Below are 18,330 nucleotides of genomic sequence, written 5' to 3' on the forward strand. Positions count from 1 at the left end.
GTCCCTTCCTCTCTCCCTCTACTCCTTCCCGTCCCTTCCTCTCTCCCTCTCCTCCTTCCCGTCCCTTCCTCTCTCCCTGTCCTCCTTCCCTTCCCTTCCTCTATCCCTCTCCTCCTTCCCTTCCCTTCCTCTCTCCCTCTCCTCGTTCCCTTCCCTTCCTCTCTCCCTCTCCTCGTTCCCTTCCCTTCCTCTCTGCCTCTCCTCCTTCCCTTCCCTTCCTCTCTCCTTCTCCTCCTTCCCTTCTCCTCCTTCCCTTCCCTTCCTCTCTCCCTCTCCTCCTTCCCGTCCCTTCCTCTCTCCCTCTCCTCGTTCCCGTCCCTTCCTCTCTCCCTCTCCTCCTTCCCGTCCCTTCCTCTCTCCCTCTCCTCCTTCCCGTCCCTTCCTCTCTCTCTCTCCTCGTTCCCTTCCCTTCCTCTCTCCCTGTCCTCCTTCCCGTCCCTTCCTCTCTCCCTCTCCTCGTTCCCTTCCCTTCCTCTCTCCCTCTCCTCCTTCCCTTCCCGTCCTCTCTCCCTCTCCTCCTTCCCGTCCCTTCCTCTCTCCCTCTCCTCGTTCCCTTCCCTTCCTCTCTCCCTCTCCTCGTTCCCTTCCCTTCCTCTCTCCCTCTCCTCGTTCCCTTCCCTTCCTCTCTCCCTCTCCTCGTTCCCTTCCCTTCCTCTCTCCCTCTCCTCCTTCCCGTCCCGTCCTCTCTCCCTCTCCTCCTTCCCGTCCCGTCCTCTCTCCCTCTCCTCCTTCCCGTCCCTTCCTCTCTCCCTCTCCTCGTTCCCTTCCCTTCCTCTCTCCCTCTCCTCCTTCCCGTCCCTTCCTCTCTCCCTGTCCTCGTTCCCTTCCCTTCCTCTCTCCCTCTCCTCGTTCCCTTCCCTTCCTCTCTCCCTGTCCTCGTTCCCTTCCCGTCCTCTCTCCCTCTCCTCCTTCCCGTCCCTTCCTCTCTCCCTCTCCTCCTTCCCGTCCCTTCCTCTCTCCCTCTCCTCGTTCCCTTCCCTTCCTCTCTCCCTCTCCTCGTTCCCTTCCCTTCCTCTCTCCCTCTCCTCCTTCCCGTCCCGTCCTCTCTCCCTCTCCTCCTTCCCGTCCCTTCCTCTCTCCCTCTCCTCCTTCCCGTCCCGTCCTCTCTCCCTCTCCTCCTTCCCGTCCCTTCCTCTCTCCCTCTACTCCTTCCCGTCCCTTCCTCTCTCCCTGTCCTCCTTCCCTTCCCTTCCTCTATCCCTCTCCTCCTTCCCTTCCCTTCCTCTCTCCCTCTCCTCGTTCCCTTCCCTTCCTCTCTCCCTCTCCTCGTTCCCTTCCCTTCCTCTCTGCCTCTCCTCCTTCCCTTCCCTTCCTCTCTCCTTCTCCTCCTTCCCTTCTCCTCCTTCCCTTCCCTTCCTCTCTCCCTCTCCTCCTTCCCGTCCCTTCCTCTCTCCCTCTCCTCGTTCCCGTCCCTTCCTCTCTCCCTCTCCTCGTTCCCTTCCCTTCCTCTCTCCCTCTCCTCCTTCCCGTCCCTTCCTCTCTCCCTCTCCTCGTTCCCGTCCCTTCCTCTCTCCCTCTCCTCGTTCCCTTCCCTTCCTCTCTCCCTCTCCTCCTTCCCGTCCCTTCCTCTCTCCCTCTCCTCCTTCCCTTCCCTTCCTCTCTCCCTGTCCTCCTTCCCGTCCCTTCCTCTCTCCCTCTCCTCGTTCCCTTCCCTTCCTCTCTCCCTCTCCTCGTTCCCTTCCCTTCCTCTCTCCCTCTCCTCCTTCCCGTCCCTTCCTCTCTCCCTCTCCTCGTTCCCTTCCCTTCCTCTCTCCCTGTCCTCCTTCCCGTCCCTTCCTCTCTCCCTCTCCTCGTTCCCTTCCCTTCCTCTCTCCCTCTCCTCCTTCCCTTCCCGTCCTCTCTCCCTCTCCTCCTTCCCGTCCCTTCCTTCCCGTCCCTTCCTCTCTCCCTCTCCTCGTTCCCGTCCCTTCCTCTCTCCCTCTCCTCGTTCCCTTCCCTTCCTCTCTCCCTCTCCTCCTTCCCGTCCCTTCCTCTCTCCCTCTCCTCGTTCCCTTCCCTTCCTCTCTCCCTGTCCTCCTTCCCGTCCCTTCCTCTCTCCCTCTCCTCGTTCCCTTCCCTTCCTCTCTCCCTCTCCTCCTTCCCTTCCTGTCCTCTCTCCCTCTCCTCCTTCCCGTCCCTTCCTCTCTCCCTCTCCTCGTTCCCGTCCCTTCCTCTCTCCCTCTCCTCGTTCCCTTCCCTTCCTCTCTCCCTCTCCTCCTTCCCGTCCCTTCCTCTCTCCCTCTCCTCGTTCCCGTCCCTTCCTCTCTCCCTCTCCTCCTTCCCGTCCCTTCCTCTCTCCCTCTCCTCGTTCCCGTCCCTTCCTCTCTCCCTCTCCTCCTTCCCGTCCCTTCCTCTCTCCCTCTCCTCCTTCCCGTCCCTTCCTCTCTCCCTCTCCTCGTTCCCGTCCCTTCCTCTCTCCCTCTCCTCCTTCCCGTCCCTTCCTCTCTCCCTCTCCTCGTTCCCGTCCCTTCCTCTCTCCCTCTCCTCGTTCCCGTCCCTTCCTCTCTCCCTCTCCTCCTTCCCGTCCCTTCCTCTCTCCCTCTCCTCCTTCCCTTCCCTTCCTCTCTCCCTCTCCTCCTTCCCTTCCCTTCCTCTCTCCCTCTCCTCCTTCCTGTCCCTTCCTCTCTCCCTCTCCTCCTTCCCGTCCCTTCCTCTCTCCCTCTCCTCCTTCCTGTCTCTTCCTCTCTCCCTCTCCTCCTTCCCTTCCCTTCCTCTCTCCCTCTCCTCCCTCTCCTTCCCTCCTCTCTCTTCCCCCCCTTCCTCCTTCATCTCTGTCTCTCTCTCTCTGTCTTTTTTTTTTTTTGGTGCGCCTCCACCACCTCGCAGGGTCCTGGGACCCTGTGCGAGATGGGGAAGGTACTGGTTTTTTTTTTTCTTTTGTAGAGACAGAGTCTCACTGTACCGCCCTCGGGTAGAGTGCCATGGCGTCACACGGCTCACAGCAACCTCTAATTCTTGGGCTTACGCGATTCTCTTGCGTCAGCCTCCGGAGCCTCTGGGATTACAGGCGCCTGCCACAACGCCCGGCTATTTTTTTGTTGCCGTTTGGCCGGGGCTGGGTTTGAACCCGCCACCCTCAGCATATGGGGCCGGCGCACTACTCACTGAGCCACAGGCGCTGCCCGTGGTACTGGTTTTTTATTTTTTTGTAGAGGTGGTCCCTGTCCTCCAGGAGCTTACAATCTAGCTGGGGAGACACAACCAATGCACACTTAACAATCAGTACAATTAGCAATTACCACAATATTGACTACAACTGCGTGAGACCAGGGAATAGCAAGATCAGTGGGGTTGGCTACGGAGAAGGCATTTTAATAAAGATGGAATTCTTTTGTTTACTGGTTGAATAGGTCCAAATCAAGTGACACATTTCTTTGGGGGTTGGGGCTTGGGAGGCAGTGAGGGGGAAAGGGGGTTGAGGAAGCATAGGCAGCAAGGCTGGAACGCACGTGCCATAGGCAGGGACCACAGAGAGGGCCCTGCTCCCATGTCTTAACCCCCTCCAGAGTCCCGCCACACAGGCACATAGTTGATGCCTTCTCGGCTGCACTGAGATTTAGGGCTTTGGCTGGTGATGTCAGAATGTCCATTCTGCTGGCTGGTGTAGTGTCTGGATCTTCGTAGTGGGCCTGCTGGTATGGCCGTGGCTGCGGGGCTGGGATGGTGCTGTCCCAACTTGATCCAGATCAGAATGTGGTGCCTATGCCCAGATCTCAGGGATCTGTTCTCCCCATTCTCCCTCCTCCCTTACCTTGCCTCTCAGTGGGATGGGGCAAAGGGGTTGGGAAGGGATCTGGCATCATCTTCATTGTGGGTACTGCTTCTGGGGGGGGAGGGGGACTACTGGCCCCTCACCGACCTTGCCAAATGCTCCTCTGGAGAGGGAGCACAGGGGACCCCCCCATTCCTGTGCGGCTCTGGCTCCCATGCTGGCGGAGATGCACAGGAGCACCTGATGATGCCGCCGCCCAGGGCTGGGAGCTGGGGCCTCAGATGGGGGCTTGCTGCCTGCGCTCCCCCAACACCTGCTGCTGGGTCCGCGACACTGTGTACGCCAGCTTCTGGAGGGAGTACCTGAGGACCTCACTTGTTGCAATGGGCTGTGTCCCTGGAGGATTTCGAAAAGCGAATCCTACCCATAAATGCAGCATTCCAGGAACACCTGCTGCAGTACACGGAAGGTGTACCAGCGGATGATGAGCAACTCAGCTGAGGCTGCTGCCACTGCCGCCATGGTTCCAAGAGCGGTGGATGGGTGGTCAACAGCGATGGTTCGCCAAGATCTGCTGGTCACTCGGAGTCCGCTGTTGGGCGCCCCTTCCTCTCTCTTTTCCCCCTTCTTCCCCCTTTTCCCCTCCCCTCCCTCTCTCTCTCCCCTTCGTCCCCTCCCCTCCCTCTCTCTTTCTCCCCCCTTCAGTCCCCTCCCTTCCCTCCCCTCTCCTCCCTTCCCCTTCTTCCCCCCCTCCCCTTTGTCCTCTCCCCTCCCCCCTCCCCTTTGTCCTCTCCCCTCCCTCTCTCTCCCCTTCCTCTCCTCCCTTCCCCTTCTTCCCCTCCCCTCCCTCCCCCCCTCCCCTTTGTCCTCTCCCCTCCCTCCCCTCCCTCTCTCTCTCCCCTTCCTCTCCTCCCTTCCCCTTCTTCCCCTCCCCTCTCTCCCCCCTCTCCCCTTTGTCCTCTCCCCTCCCTCCCCTCCCTTTCTCTCTCCCCTCCCTCCCCTCCCTTTCTCTCTCCCCTTCTTCTCCTCCCTTCCCCTTCTTCCCCTCCCCCCCTCCCCTTTGTCCTCTCCCCTCCCTCCCCTCCCTTTCTCTCTCCCCTCCCTCCCCTCCCTTTCTCTCTCCCCTCTCCTCCCTTCCCCTTCTTCCCCTCCCTCCTCCCTCTCTCTCTCCCCTTTGTCCTCTCCCCTCCCTCCCCTCCCTTTCTCTCTCCCCTCCCTCCCCTCCCTTTCTCTCTCCCCTCCCTCCCCTCCCTCTCTCTCTCCCCTTCCTCTCCTCCCTTCCCCTTCTTCCCCTCCCCTCTCTCCCCCCTCTCCCCTTTGTCCTCTCCCCTCCCTCCCCTCCCTTTCTCTCTCCCCTCCCTCCCCTCCCTTTCTCTCTCCCCTCTCCTCCCTTCCCCTTCTTCCCCTCCCTCCTCCCTCTCTCTCTCCCCTTTGTCCTCTCCCCTCCCTCCCCTCCCTTTCTCTCTCCCCTCCCTCCCCTCCCTTTCTCTCTCCCCTCCCTCCCCTCCCTCTCTCTCTCCCCTTCCTCTCCTCCCTTCCCCTTCTTCCCCTCCCCTCTCTCCCCCCTCTCCCCTTTGTCCTCTCCCCTCCCTCCCCTCCCTTTCTCTCTCCCCTCCCTCCCCTCCCTTTCTCTCTCCCCTTCCTCTCCTCCCTTCCCCTTCTTCCCCTCCCCTCTCTCCCCCCTCTCCCCTTTGTCCTCTCCCCTCCCTCCCCTCCCTTTCTCTCTCCCCTCCCTCCCCTCCCTTTCTCTCTCCCCTTCTTCTCCTCCCTTCCCCTCCTTCCTCTCCTTCCCCTCCCTCTCTCCCTCCCTCCTTCTTCTCTTTCTCTCTCCCTCCTTCTCTTCCTCCTTTTCTTACATCCTACCTATCTACTTTCATGACTTGAAACATCATCTGTTTGCTAATGACTATGAAATTTATATCTTTGATCTAGATTTCTAGGCTTATACTTACGCTCCTGACCACCTGTTTACTTAAGATCTCCGGTCTCTCTCAGCACCTCAAATTTAACTTGAGCCCATATAGTGCATGATGCTAGCAGTATCACACTTTCTTCTTTCAACAAATAATATTCTTTTTTTTTTTTTGGCCTGGGCTGGTTTTGAACCCACCACCTCTGGTATATGAGGCTGGCGCCCTACTCCTTTGAGCCACAGGCACCACCCCATCAACAAATAGTATTCTTATCTACTTAGTTGTTCATGCCAGAAATCTGACAGTAATCCTGGAGATACCTAACTTTTTTATGTTCAGCCAATCATCCATTATTCTGATTCTATCCACCAACATCTCTGAAATCTGTTTATTTCTCTGTTTCTGTTGTCACTGCCTTCACCTGAAACATTGTCATCTCTTCATGTACCAATCTAGAGGCTTCCTAATATGACTTTCACATTCTGGTTTTCTTTACCTCTAATCTTTATCTCAGAGCAGCAAGAGTAATCTTTTAAAAGATCTAATTATCGTTGTGTCAGTTCCCTGCCTTGTGCATTAGTGGCTTTCCTTGTGTCTCATATGACGTGGTAACCTTCCCCCAGGGCTCTGGTCCTCTGCTGTCTCCCTCCTCTTCTTGTTAACTTCATTGTTCCTCTTGCTGCAGCCATCCTAGCCTCTTGATATTACCTAGGTAGGTCAATATCAAAGTTTTGAGCCAGTCCTGTGTTATGATCCATGATTTTATTTCCAAGAAACACAGTTGACAACGTCCTTTTGGATTCACCCGCACTCAGCTCATCGATGTCGCTGGGAGGACTTCATTTGTTTCTGTCCGTGTAGATTTTAGGTTTCTTGAGTTTTGTCTATCGCAAAACTTTTGTAATGACCACATATAATGCTAAAACTTCTCACCTTCATCCTTTGCTCTGATAGCTTCAGGCTGGAAACAGTTTCTCTTGTTCTTTGCACCATGGTTTCCTTCTTATCTTTCAAGTCTTGGCTTGAATGTTGTCACTTCAGGGAAGCTCTCCCCTGAGCACATTTCTCCTGATTCCTCTTCTAATGAATTCCTCACCATACTCCTTTCGTTCACTGGAAAGAATGACTAGAATTTGCAGTTATACATTTATCATACTTCGATGTCTGTGGATCCTGTATGTGTCTTCCCTACTGAACAGTAATTTCCACCAGTTCAGAGGGCTTGTCTGTGTTCGTCCCGTTGTGTGCTCCTGGATGTGTAGCAAATACTTGGGGAAATATGGCATTTACTAAGATGGCTACTTTGAATGGGGAAGTAGCCCTTTTGGTACTTATTGCAGTAGCGTGTGGTGGTTAAGTCTGGGCTGAGACGTACATGATTTTGATTCCCTGTTCCTGTCTTCAGTGAACTCGAGTAGTTATTAGCTTCTGTGATCCCACAGGAGACCCCGTCTGTCTATCTGTTACTCTCTTGCCCCAGGCTAGAGTACCGTGGCGTCAGCTTAGCTCACAGCAACCTCAAACTCTTGGGCTCAAGTGATCCTCTTTCCTCAGCCTCCTGAGTAGCTGGGACTACAGGCACCTGCCGCAGCACCTGGCTAGTTTTCTATTTTTAGTAGAGATGGGGTTTCGCTCTTGCCTAGGCTGGTCTCCCACAACTGAGCTCAAGAGATCCCCCTGCCTCAGCTTCTCAGAGTGCTAGGATTATAGGCATGAGCCACCACTTCCAGCCCACAGAAGATTTATTAACATGGCTTTGTTCAGGAGTGGAAGTTGGCCAGATACAGATGTGGAAGCTTAGGAAGTGACCCAGGTATTCACATAGTTTATGAGATATTATGTACCAAGTGGATCACCTTGAAGATGTGTGCCAGAACTTCTTGTATCTGCTTTCCCAAGTGGAGCTTGGGGCATTCTGTGTTATTTGAGTAGTCAGAACTGGCCTGTGGTGCTTTGTCCCTGCTCTGAAGTATGTAAGACTTTCTGGTTTTGCCATTGTTGTAGGTTACATGGTCTAAAGTGTAGAAAGGATAAAATGAATCTATTTTGAAAATGATCTCTTTCCCCTGGCCAGTTGCTGCTCTTAATTCATTCTTTCAGATCTCCATTGCTTCATTTCTTCCACACCCAAGCAACACATTATTAAGATGGGAGTGTAGTGTGACTCAGCGTCCAGCCTGGGGTGGAAAGTTCATACTCTGGTCATCTTGAATGTGGGCACAGTTAATGTGTGCTGAGAGTTCCCTCTCTTACAGTAGGAATGGTCTCGTGAAACACTGCTGAAGAGCGTTGGGGTAAATTAAGAATTTGTTTTTTATTTCAAGTCACTTATTTTTTCTGTACTTTTAAGCTTAGATTTAAAATATTTTTTGGCACCTTTATAGAAGGAGGAATGGCACATTCTTGAACAGTATTTTGGGATTTTCTTTTCTCTGGTGGATATTTCCGATCTTTTAGAAATAGAGGATGAGAAAGCCGCTACTCACCAGCATATCATTATCAAGTAGGTTTTCCTTGGGTGAATGCTCCCTTTTATTTGCATTTTCACCGTTTTTGTGGCTTGACGTGAAAAGCCCCAGACTAACCAACATCGGAAATGAATGTGGCTGTGGCTGGGGTCTGTGTGGCTCCCCTGGTGACTGCCCTCCCTTAGGCAGTGTTTGCCTCCGTGCCTGGGGGTTTGCTCTGATTTTTTTAGGAACCTTCAGTGTGTGTACTCTGCTAATATACCTTAAGTCTTTATGAGGAGTGCTCAGTAATGAAAGGCAGACTGGTTGCATTTGAACCAGTAGCCACAGACCGAGCTCTTTGCATAATGTAGTCTGATTACCAATAAAGGAATGTAATTGAATTTGAAATTTCTGAAGAGGGGGAGGAAAAACAATCTCAAACAGAAGTGTTCTGTTAATGAATGTGATAGACCCCTTTGTTGAGTGTGGGGGCTGCATGGCACATTTCCCTGGCCTTCCGTGCTGCCTCCTCTTCCCTGAAAATATTTATGGAGTTCCAGTGCTTTAATAAGTTGAGAAGGGGTTAGCAGGGTGAGATACAGCAGTTAAATATGTTGTTCATTTTATTTCTGGGTGGAGGGGAAGAGGGACGTGAAATACTGATTTTTTTCCTTTTTGGAAGGCTAACACTGTGCTCTTTTGTTATCATTCTCGTTCTCTAGGCATTAAGTGTAACTGAAACGCTGATTAAACCGTTGGAAAAATTCAGAAAAGAGCAACTTGGAGCTGTAAAGGTTTGTGTCTTGTTCGATGATACTTGTAAATAGGAAACATAGAGGCCTCAGCTGCTTCACTGTTGTGATATTCACCTTGACAGCTTCGAAGGAGGTGCAGGGGCAAACCATCTGTTGTTGTGTGTTTTAAATAGACTTTTTCACCTTTGGGGCGGGGGGAATATGGGCTTGGAAACAAAACAAAAACACCTGGACAGGGTAGTAAAACCTCTAGTAATCTCTTTTGGCTACACTTTTCCATATAAAGTTTTAAAACTACCTTCAACCAAACAACACATTTACTCTGAATAAAATGATCTTTTCACTGTTGGGAGTATAGTTCTTTCCAGGCACTCCTCAGTTTTATGAAGGAGTGTAGCATTTCAATAGTGTTAGGTTAGATAGAGCTGCTGCCACATCATGATGCCATTGAAACTAGGACGAAAGTATTAAGTTATTGTGATATAATTTCCTTCAATTCAACACAAAGGTATTGAGCTTCTCTTGTGTGCCACTGTTGTTATAGTATTATGTAGTGCATAATGTTGTGCTGATTATTCAAAGATGAGTGAACCACAGGTTCTGTACTCAGAGACCCAGGATTTAGCCAGAATTTCCAGGAACCATGTGTGCTTTTGCCACAGGGAGCCTAGGTTATATTTAGCAACTTTTAGAGTTTGCGATCCAAGCTTTGGAATTATCCCAGAGAAATAATTTCCACCCATCTTGCTAGAATTTTGAGTATGTACTTCAGGAAGGAAAAAGTAACATTTGCATGTTGTTGACCGTTTTTGGCTTAGCCCAAGGAGAAGAGAATAACATTAATTTTAAATAGGGAAGAGAGTTTTTATATTTGCATTTTTTTTTTCTTTCTCTCCACATGGCTTGGGATGTGAATTTTTTTCTTTATTTCCCTAAAAGAAACTATTCAAATCTCTTGGTACAAGTAAACATTGTGGCCTCAATAGCTGTAACTACACAGATGAGCTCAAGAGTTCTAGGTTTTTAGTTGCTATTTATGGGATTAATTCTCCCTTCAGTGATTTGTTAAAATGTTAAACATTTCTTTGTGGCATAATACTTTCAAGGTTTTCATGAAGGGTTCTGAATTGATGTTCAGAGACTGTGTAGACAGCGGGAAGTCATTGGAGCACCATTCCAGACTCCTTGCTTTGATTGTTTGCTGAGCTGCAAGCCGCTTTGCTGTAGGAGATTGGAGGTCAGATTTTACCTCTGTGACCTTGACCAAGTAATGGGCCTTAGTTTCTAATCTGCAGAATGAAGGACTCAGATGTGCCTATTCTATTTTGTAGTTTTATGATTCTGTTTGCTCTGATCATATCTCCTTAAGCTGTTACATATTGGTTCTTTCTCTCTTAAAATATCATTGGCAGGTGCTGTATGTAAACTATGTTCATTTCTTATTTTTCTTATTTGAATTGGTGGGGGTACATGCGAAGATTATATTATGGAAATGAGCAACCAGTCTACTAGGTTTTTTTTAAATTTTTAAATTTTTTTGAGACAGAGTTTCACCTTGTTGCCCTCACTAGAGTGCTGTGGCATCCTAACTCATATCAAACTGAAACTCTTGGGCTCAAAGGATCCTCTTGCCTCAGCCTCTCGAGTAGCTGGGACTACAGGTGCCCAGCACAGTGCCTGGCTATTTTTAGAGACAAGATCTCGCTCTGCTTAGGCTGGTCTGGAATTCCTGAGCTCAAGCGATCCACCTGCCTCAGCCTCCCAGAGTGCTGGGATTACAGGTGTGAGCCACTGGGCCCAGCAGCTTACTGGGTTTGATAAATTTCTGCCCTCAAATCTTCTGTTGACTCCTTTCCTGTCACCCTTAGCTTTCCCATCTTCTAATGTTATACTTGTTTAGAGTATATCATGCAAAGCCACTTACAAAATAAATTCATGTGGTGATGAAAAAATGTCTTTAGAAGTTGACCGCATGAGAATTGTTAGATGTCAGGGTCAACATTTTAATCTTCTCCTTCCTCTTCTCTGTTTCCCCATCTGGTACCGTTGTGTCCTTTCCCTGTGCTCCGAAGCTCTTTCTGTTCCTTTACTCTTGCTTTGTCCAGTTCCTGAAGGCCCAGTTACGTATTTGACTGTGGTTTAAAGTAATGTAAGCTGCTAGGTGGTTTTATAAGTTGGAGTGTTTAAAAAAGCCCCCAGCTATTCTTTTCTTCTGTTCTGCCTCTGTTTGGATATGTTCTCCTTGAGTCTGCTTGCTTTGGGCTTGTCTCTCCACTCTGTAGACTCTGCTGTATTTTCTCACATGCCACTGGGTCCCACCCTATGTTAAAGAAGCCAATTTGCTGTCACAGGACACAGGTTGTGCCCTGAAGCATCGCCTCTACTTACTGTTCAGTTTTTTCAAGGCCTAGCTCAGTCCTTACCTTCTGTTGAGGCTCTCGAGTCTCCCGAGGAGCTGGGCATTTGTTGTCAAGTGTCCCAGGGCACTTTCTCTGATAGCCCTTGCTCATCAGATACAGATTTAGGAAACTAATACAGGTACCAAACAATACAACAGCCAACTAGATTGAGGAAAAAGTCTGTGAAATACCAGAACACAGTAAGAGATATGGGGAGGACATAAAATTGCTCTTTAAATCATTTGACCAATCAAGTACTGAAAATCTGAGTTCAGGCAAGCAGCAGCATGCAAATATCAAGTAGACCCAGTTCACTGTATTGATAATAGAGTCTGCCCCACTGCTGCTTTGGAAGGGCTCAATTGTAATTTTGCCAATAACATTAAAAGTTTAAATAGCAGTGTTAACAAACCCTCATTTTATAGATTGACCTATCACTTAACCCTGTCACCCTTGGTATACCCAGCCCCTAGGCTATAGACTGATACAGGTATTGGTCCATGGCCTGTTAGGAACCAGGCTGCCCAGCGAGTAGTGAGTGGCACCTGAGCTCTGCCTCCTGTCAGACCAGGGACAGCGTTAGATGCTGGTAGGAGCATGAGCCCTACCCTAAACTGTGTATGTAAGGGATCTGGGTTGCATACTCCTTACGAGAATCTAATGCCTGGTGATCTGAGGTGGAGATGTAATGAACTAGAATCATCCTGACCTGCACCTGACATCCTCCCCTCCCCCCAGTCCCGTGGATAAAGTGTCTTCCATAAAATCAGTCCCTGGTGCCAAAAAGATTAAGGACACCACTGTTACCAGACCTTTACTCCAAATTTCTTTTTCTTTCTTTCTTTTTTTTTTTTTTTTTCTTGAGACAGAGTTTCACTTTGTTTTCCTCAGGTGACATAGCATCACAGCTCACAGCAACCTCCAGCTCTTGGCGCCTGCCACTATGCCTGGCTATTTTTTTTTTTTTTTTTTTTGCAACCTAAAAATATTTACTTATTAAACTATTAATACTTTAGTAAACTATACAAAAAAGATGAGACAAAAAGTGCATTTATAGAACTGCATGTCAGTCAGGCCAGTTCCCTGCATAGAGAATTCCCAGCCTGACCTCATTCATCTGTGAAAACACAGAGCAATCCTTGTTTAGACGCACACATTCATCTACTTGTCCACTGTGGTCAGCCCTTCACCTCTTGATGGTTTCCTTCTGCTATGAATGTGCTTGTCCATTTGTCTGCTTCTTAGAGCAGACATTTACCTTCCTCATCCACCAGCCATAGGAGGAGGACTGGGGCCTTGCAGATGATTGATTCGACCCATTCTTCAGAGAGGATTTCCTGGTGGCCCTCTTCCATCATCGTATCTGGAATCGGATGAGTTTCCATAGCTTCTTCTTTTCTTCACATCTTGCTGAAGCAGAGTTTTGAAAAACAAAACCACAAACTCAGCTATTCCCCAGAAGAAATCTGTTATCAAAGATATTCTCCATGGAGACGGACTCCGCTGTCCAATACTTGTCCATTTGAGATGTAACCCATCTTGCCCTGTTTCCCTGCTTCAGAGGGACTCGCCTGGCTATTTTTATGTTGCAGTTTAACCAGGGCCGGGTTCAAACCCGCCACCTTCAGGCTATGGGGCCGGCGCCCTACTCAGTGAGCTACAGGCGCTGCTCCTGCCCCCAATTTCTTTCCAGGACTATGTCTAAAGCATACTCTTTTTTTTTTTTTTTTGGTAGAGACAGAGCCTCATTTTATCGTCCTCGGTAGAGTGCTGTGGCGTCACACGGCTCACAGCAACCTCTAGCTCTTGGACTTAGGTGATTCTCTTGCCTTAGCTTCCCGAGTAGCTGGGACTACAGGCGCCCACCACAACCCCCGGCTGTTTTTTTGTTGCAATTTGGCCAGGGCCGGGTTTGAACCTGCCACCCTTGGTATAAGGGGCTGGCGCCCTACTCACTGAGCCACAGGCACTGCCCTAATGCATACATTTTTAATAAAACTGATGTCCCAAGGTTCTAAGAGTGACTGCAAAATATGGGCAAAAACTAAACCTGTCTGAATAATTTGTCAAACTATGTTTGAAAAAGCAGAAACAATTTTGATTTAATGACATTATTTTCATTGAGTAACAAAACCCTTATTAGTGCTGATCACGTGGCACAAGTATGAGAGGCTCTGGGCTTTAATTGTGAATTAAAACACTGGCTGGCCTTTGAGAGGTTAGCAACTCTGTGAGTCTATCAAGTAAAAAAGCAATAAAAATGTAGTGAAAATTGCCATCCGAGGGGTAAGCATAGGTGCTCTGGAATGTACTTTACTGTCTCAGCTTTGGGTCACCGGTGAGTTTTCCAGGAAGACTTGATTCTTCCTGGTTTTAATCCTTTCTTAGTATTTTAATTAGCTCTGTGATTTGTGGCAAGTGACCTAAGACCTCTAAGCCTCAGTTTCCTGGTCTGTAAAATGAGACTAGTGACACCTATCTCAGAAGGTTATTGTGAGAATTAAGTGAATTTGATAATGGACTCCGAGTGTCTGTGGGTCCTGGGGCATGTTGTGGCAGTTAATTCATTATCCTGTTTATGGCTTGCTCCCTGTCTCCTTGCCAAACCAGAATCGCTCAGGTTTCTGTCCCTTCTCTGCATGCTTGGCTCAAGGGTGACATGACAGAGCACTGTGGCCTCTGACCCTTCTGGCCAGATAGTGCTCAGGTGCTGGTTTAGCAACTCTGAATCCATGGTGGCTCTCTGTGTTGGTGCTGTTGCAGTCCTATGCTGGCTGGCTCACTTGTGCTGACAGATGTCACCTGGACACCTGCTGGATGTGGAGTCAAGTCCTCTGTGGGGAAAGAAGCTGAATTGTCTTCTCTTTAGAGTTGCTAGGAGCTTACAGGAAAGGGTGGCATAGGGTTGGATAAGTAGGAAGAGATGACATTGACGTAGGTCAGGGTGCAAAGGGGATTGAGGGAGAGAGTGCTGCCCCCCACTGGAACATGGAGGGAATGCTCCATAGAAGACTCCTGGGCACTGTCCTAGGCTGGAGGGCTTTGGCTGACCATGGGAAGATAAGACCAGGGATCGCACACTCTGGTTAACGTGGATACCCAGGATTGGGTTTTAAAAAGCATACCTGCCAATTCTATGACATGTAGTATGAATCTTTTTTTCTGTGTGAGTGGTAGAGAAGGAATTGGAATCTATCTCTCTCTTTTTAGATGGAACCTCACACTGTCACCCAGACTAGAGTACAGTGGCATCATCATAGCTCACAACAACCTCAAATTCCTGGATTCAAGTGATCCTCTTGCCTCAGCTTCCTGAGTAGCTGGGACTACAGGTGCCTACCATCATACCTGGCTAATTTGTCTATTTAAAAAAAATTTTTTTTTTCTGATTAATATGAGGGCACATACAATTAGGTCACATTACTTGTATTTGTAAGGCAAAGTCTAAGTCGTAGCCATGTCCTTTACACAGGAAGTATGCCAAACACCTGCACATTGTTCCTGCCGGGAAGGAAGCTACTAACTACCCTCCCTACTCCTTGGATTCAACTGAGTTTTTCTTTCATGTTGTTAATCTACAAGTTTCAAATTAGTGTTGAATGCACGTGATGCCTGTCTTTCTGTTCTTATGATTCCTTTTTATTCAGGAGGATGTTCTCCAAATCCATCCAAGTTGTAACTAAGGAGACAAAATCTCCATTTTTTTTTATGACTGAGTAGTATTACATGGTGTATGTACTGCACACTTTATTCATCCATTCATGTGTTAAGGACACTTGGGTTGTTTATGCAGTTGTAAATTGGGCTGCTATAAACATTTGAGCATGTGTCCTTATAGTAAAATGACTGTTTTCTTCTGGGTAGATACCTAGTAATGGGATTGCAGAATCAAATGGAAGGTCTACTTTTAGTTCTTTGAGGACTCTGCATACTTCTCTCCACAGAGGCTGTACTGGTTTGCGGTCTACCAGCAGTGCAGGAGTGTTCCCTTCTCTCTGCACCCACATCAGCATCTGCAGCTTCGGGACCTTGTGCTGTGGGCTGTTCTCACTAGGGCTAGGTGATATCTCAAAGTGTTTTCAATTTGCATTTCTCTAATAATTAGAGATGATGAGCATTTTTTTCTAGAGTTTATTGGCCCTTCCTATGTCCTCATGAGAAATGATTCTGTTTGGGCCTCTTGGCCAGATTCTGATGAGGTTGTTTGCTCTTTTATTTTTGTTGATTTGCTTGAGTTCTTTGTAGATTCTAGTAGAGACAGGGTCTTGCTCCTTTGCTTAAGCTGGTCTTGGACTCCTGAGCTCAAGAGATCCTCCCACCTCAGCCTCCCAGAGTGCTAGGATTATAAGCCTGAGCCATCACACTTGGCCAAGACCAAAACACTTCTAATATTAAACACTGAAATAAATGTGAACTGTACATACATTTGAGAAAGATTGACAAAAACAAGTAAGATAATTATTTACCTAATTATTTCAGTTCAGGGTTGCAGATGGCTGGGGCCTCTCCCAGCAGCTCAGGGTGCAAGGCGGGAACCTACCCAGACCAGGATGCCATCCTATCCCACACTCACTCCTCGGGGACTGTGTAGAAGTGTCAGTTCACCTCAGGAGCCCAGCTTTGGGATATGGGAGGAAACCAGGGTACTGGACAAAACTCAGACAGTGACCCTGGCTGGGAATCTTTTTTTTTTTTCCTTCCCCATTGATGTTATAACACAAGGATGTTATTTAAGGACCTGCTGTTTTTAAATTATTTTCTAGAGCAGTCAACCACTAAATATTATTTAATGTTTATCATTTGAAAATAAGCCTTTTTCATTCCTTCATGCTAGGAAATTATGAAATATAGAAAATTCAAGAAAATCCATCCAGTAAACTTTAAAAAGTTCTTCCCTTCTTCTAAAACAAAACAATCTAGTACCCTATGGAAAAGTGCCTGATTCACCATTATGTTCAAACTTTATTGATTTCTTTGTGTTCTTTATTTCTTCATGGAAGTATTAATGTGTGCTTTTAGCAAAAAATTGCTTAATGAAGAATGTTTTATGTGTTAAGAATGTTCACTCATTTTTTCTTCTATTGGTTGCACTCTTGGCCCCACTTCGTTCTAGTAGAGGCAGGGTCTTGCTCTGTTGCAGACGGCTGGGGCCTCTGCAACCTGCAAAATAGGTTGTTTGCTTTTTAGCTTGATTATTGTGTATTTTTTGATATTTAGAAGTACTTATGGCCTTTTTCTGTTTCTTTCTTGCTTAGAGTAGGTCTCTCTCTGACGAAAATATTCTCTATTATTTTTAAGGCTTCATTTTTTACTGGTGACTCTTTCAGCCCATCTGGAATTAATTTTGATATGAGGTAGAGTTTTCTTTCTGTTTCCTAGTAGTTAAACAATTGTATCAGCACCATTGATTGAATATTTTCTTTTTTAAGACAAATATAATTGGTTGTGATGACAAATATATCTTTATATCTGATGGTATTTAAAAGATCAGGTTATTTCAATTGTGGTTTTTAGGTTCATGAATTCTATCATTTATGTAATGTATGTCTTATTGGACCCATTATGTCGTTTTAAGTAGTAGCTCCTTTTTTATGATTTTTTTTTTTTTTTTTGCATGTGCAATTTTATAGCAGATTACAAGCTGACTTTCTGTGAGTCATATTTAACCTGTAAACATAAATTTTGTTCGGCTTACTCATATTGTTAAAAAATAATGTTCCTACCATTTAAAAAAAATCATTGGGTGTTTGGCTGTCCTGGAAAAGTCAGGAGACACAACCTAGGTCCTGGGCCTGTGTTCACACGTGGCGGAGCCCAGTGGAGCCGAGTTATTGCCACCTCCCCCTTTGGAGCAGACAGAGGCTATCTTGTTTGCCATCGCCCTAACACTTGCCTTTGTATTTCTCCCCCACCTTGCCTCGCTCGTTACCCTGGCCTAGACTTACTTGAGTTTGGAATGTCTGATTTATAAGAAAAATTTTCATATGGTATTTGACTTGATCCTTGATGAAATAATTTATATTCTGCTGCTGAATTGACATTATGTATAATTAACAGAATGCAGTGTTGGGGTAGAAAGCTCCATTCTTTATTGAATGCTACTTGAATAGTCTCCTTTAAAATTTGTGTTATTTCAGCACAGGACGTCATATGAACACAAAGAAACAGAATAATATTCTGTAATATCATTAAGAACACATGCAAGAAGAAATAATTAAGTCTTAAGATTCAAAAATAAAACACAGCAGCATTTGTATAATATCATACCGTGTGTGAACAAATGTATTTCTATTCTAAAATTGGTGGGCGTCATGTTGTTCCTTGGCTAAATTCTTTATTCACAAAGTCCTCGTGTCTCTGTTTTTTCTCATACCCTACTGCATCTATATGTTAATTATCCTGCCATGCCCCCGTGTTTTGACTGCAGCATCACCCTTCCTTTGTCCCTTTTCTGTGATTCAGATGAAATCAAGTAAGTGAGTAAAAGTGTTTTCGGTATTCCTGATTAGTGCTGGTCTGTGAAGGTAGTGAACATTTCTTTCTCTTTTCTCCCCTCCCCTCCCCTTACCTCCTCTCTTCTCCTTTTTTTTTTTTTTTGAGACAAAAATCTCACTTTATTGCCCTTGGTAGAGTGCCGTGGCGTCACAGCTCACAGCAACCTCCAACTCCTGGGCTTAGGTGATTCTCTTGCCTCAGCCTCCCGTGTAGCTGGGACTACAGGCGCTTGCCACAATGCCCAGTAGTTTGGCCAGGGCTGGGTTCAAACCTTCCACCCTCTGTATATGGGCCCGGCTCCCTACCCACTGAGCCACTGGCGCTGGCCAGGTAGTGAACATTTCTCAGTGTATGACTTTGCTTTGCAGCAATCGGTGGTCAGTGCACAGGCCCACTTCCATTCCTGTTCTGTTTAAACCTGAAAAACTTATACTGAGAGAATGCTGTGACCTTGGTACAGAGTCACAGAGCACTAGGTGGCCAGACTAGAAATCCAGTCTCCTGACACTGAATTTAGTGTGCGCTTCACAATACGAACTTTTTAAAATAGTGGAAATTTTTAGGTAATGGACATCTGTTTGTTACAGTTTATTTTCTGTTGTTAAAATAGCTGAAGAGCATAATAAT

The 18,330-nt window shown here is 47.5% G+C and overlaps 1 protein-coding gene and 2 pseudogenes across 5 annotated transcripts in view; 1 reads left to right on the plus strand and 2 right to left on the minus strand.

Moving 5' to 3' along the window:
- ARHGAP10 (Rho GTPase activating protein 10) overlaps positions 1-18,330 on the plus strand; it is a 346,448-nt gene that overhangs the window by 107,774 nt on the left and 220,344 nt on the right. For 3 of the 4 annotated variants that reach the window (XM_053582345.1, XM_053582335.1, XM_053582317.1), the window contains exon 4: positions 8,777-8,848. The exons of the other annotated variant lie outside the window; for it this stretch is intronic. In XM_053582345.1, the coding sequence (XP_053438320.1) occupies positions 8,777-8,848 (72 nt within the window). The remainder of the gene's footprint in view (positions 1-8,776; positions 8,849-18,330) is intronic. 4 annotated transcript variants of the gene reach the window in all.
- On the minus strand, positions 3,937-4,261 carry LOC128580517 (neuronatin-like; annotated as a pseudogene).
- LOC128580510 (selenoprotein K-like) lies at positions 12,185-12,746 on the minus strand (annotated as a pseudogene). Its single transcript, XR_008378686.1, has one exon. The product of XR_008378686.1 is annotated as a selenoprotein K-like (transcript).

This window comes from Nycticebus coucang, chromosome 1 (assembly GCF_027406575.1).
Source record: "Nycticebus coucang isolate mNycCou1 chromosome 1, mNycCou1.pri, whole genome shotgun sequence".
NCBI classification, from domain to species: domain Eukaryota; kingdom Metazoa; phylum Chordata; class Mammalia; order Primates; family Lorisidae; genus Nycticebus; species Nycticebus coucang.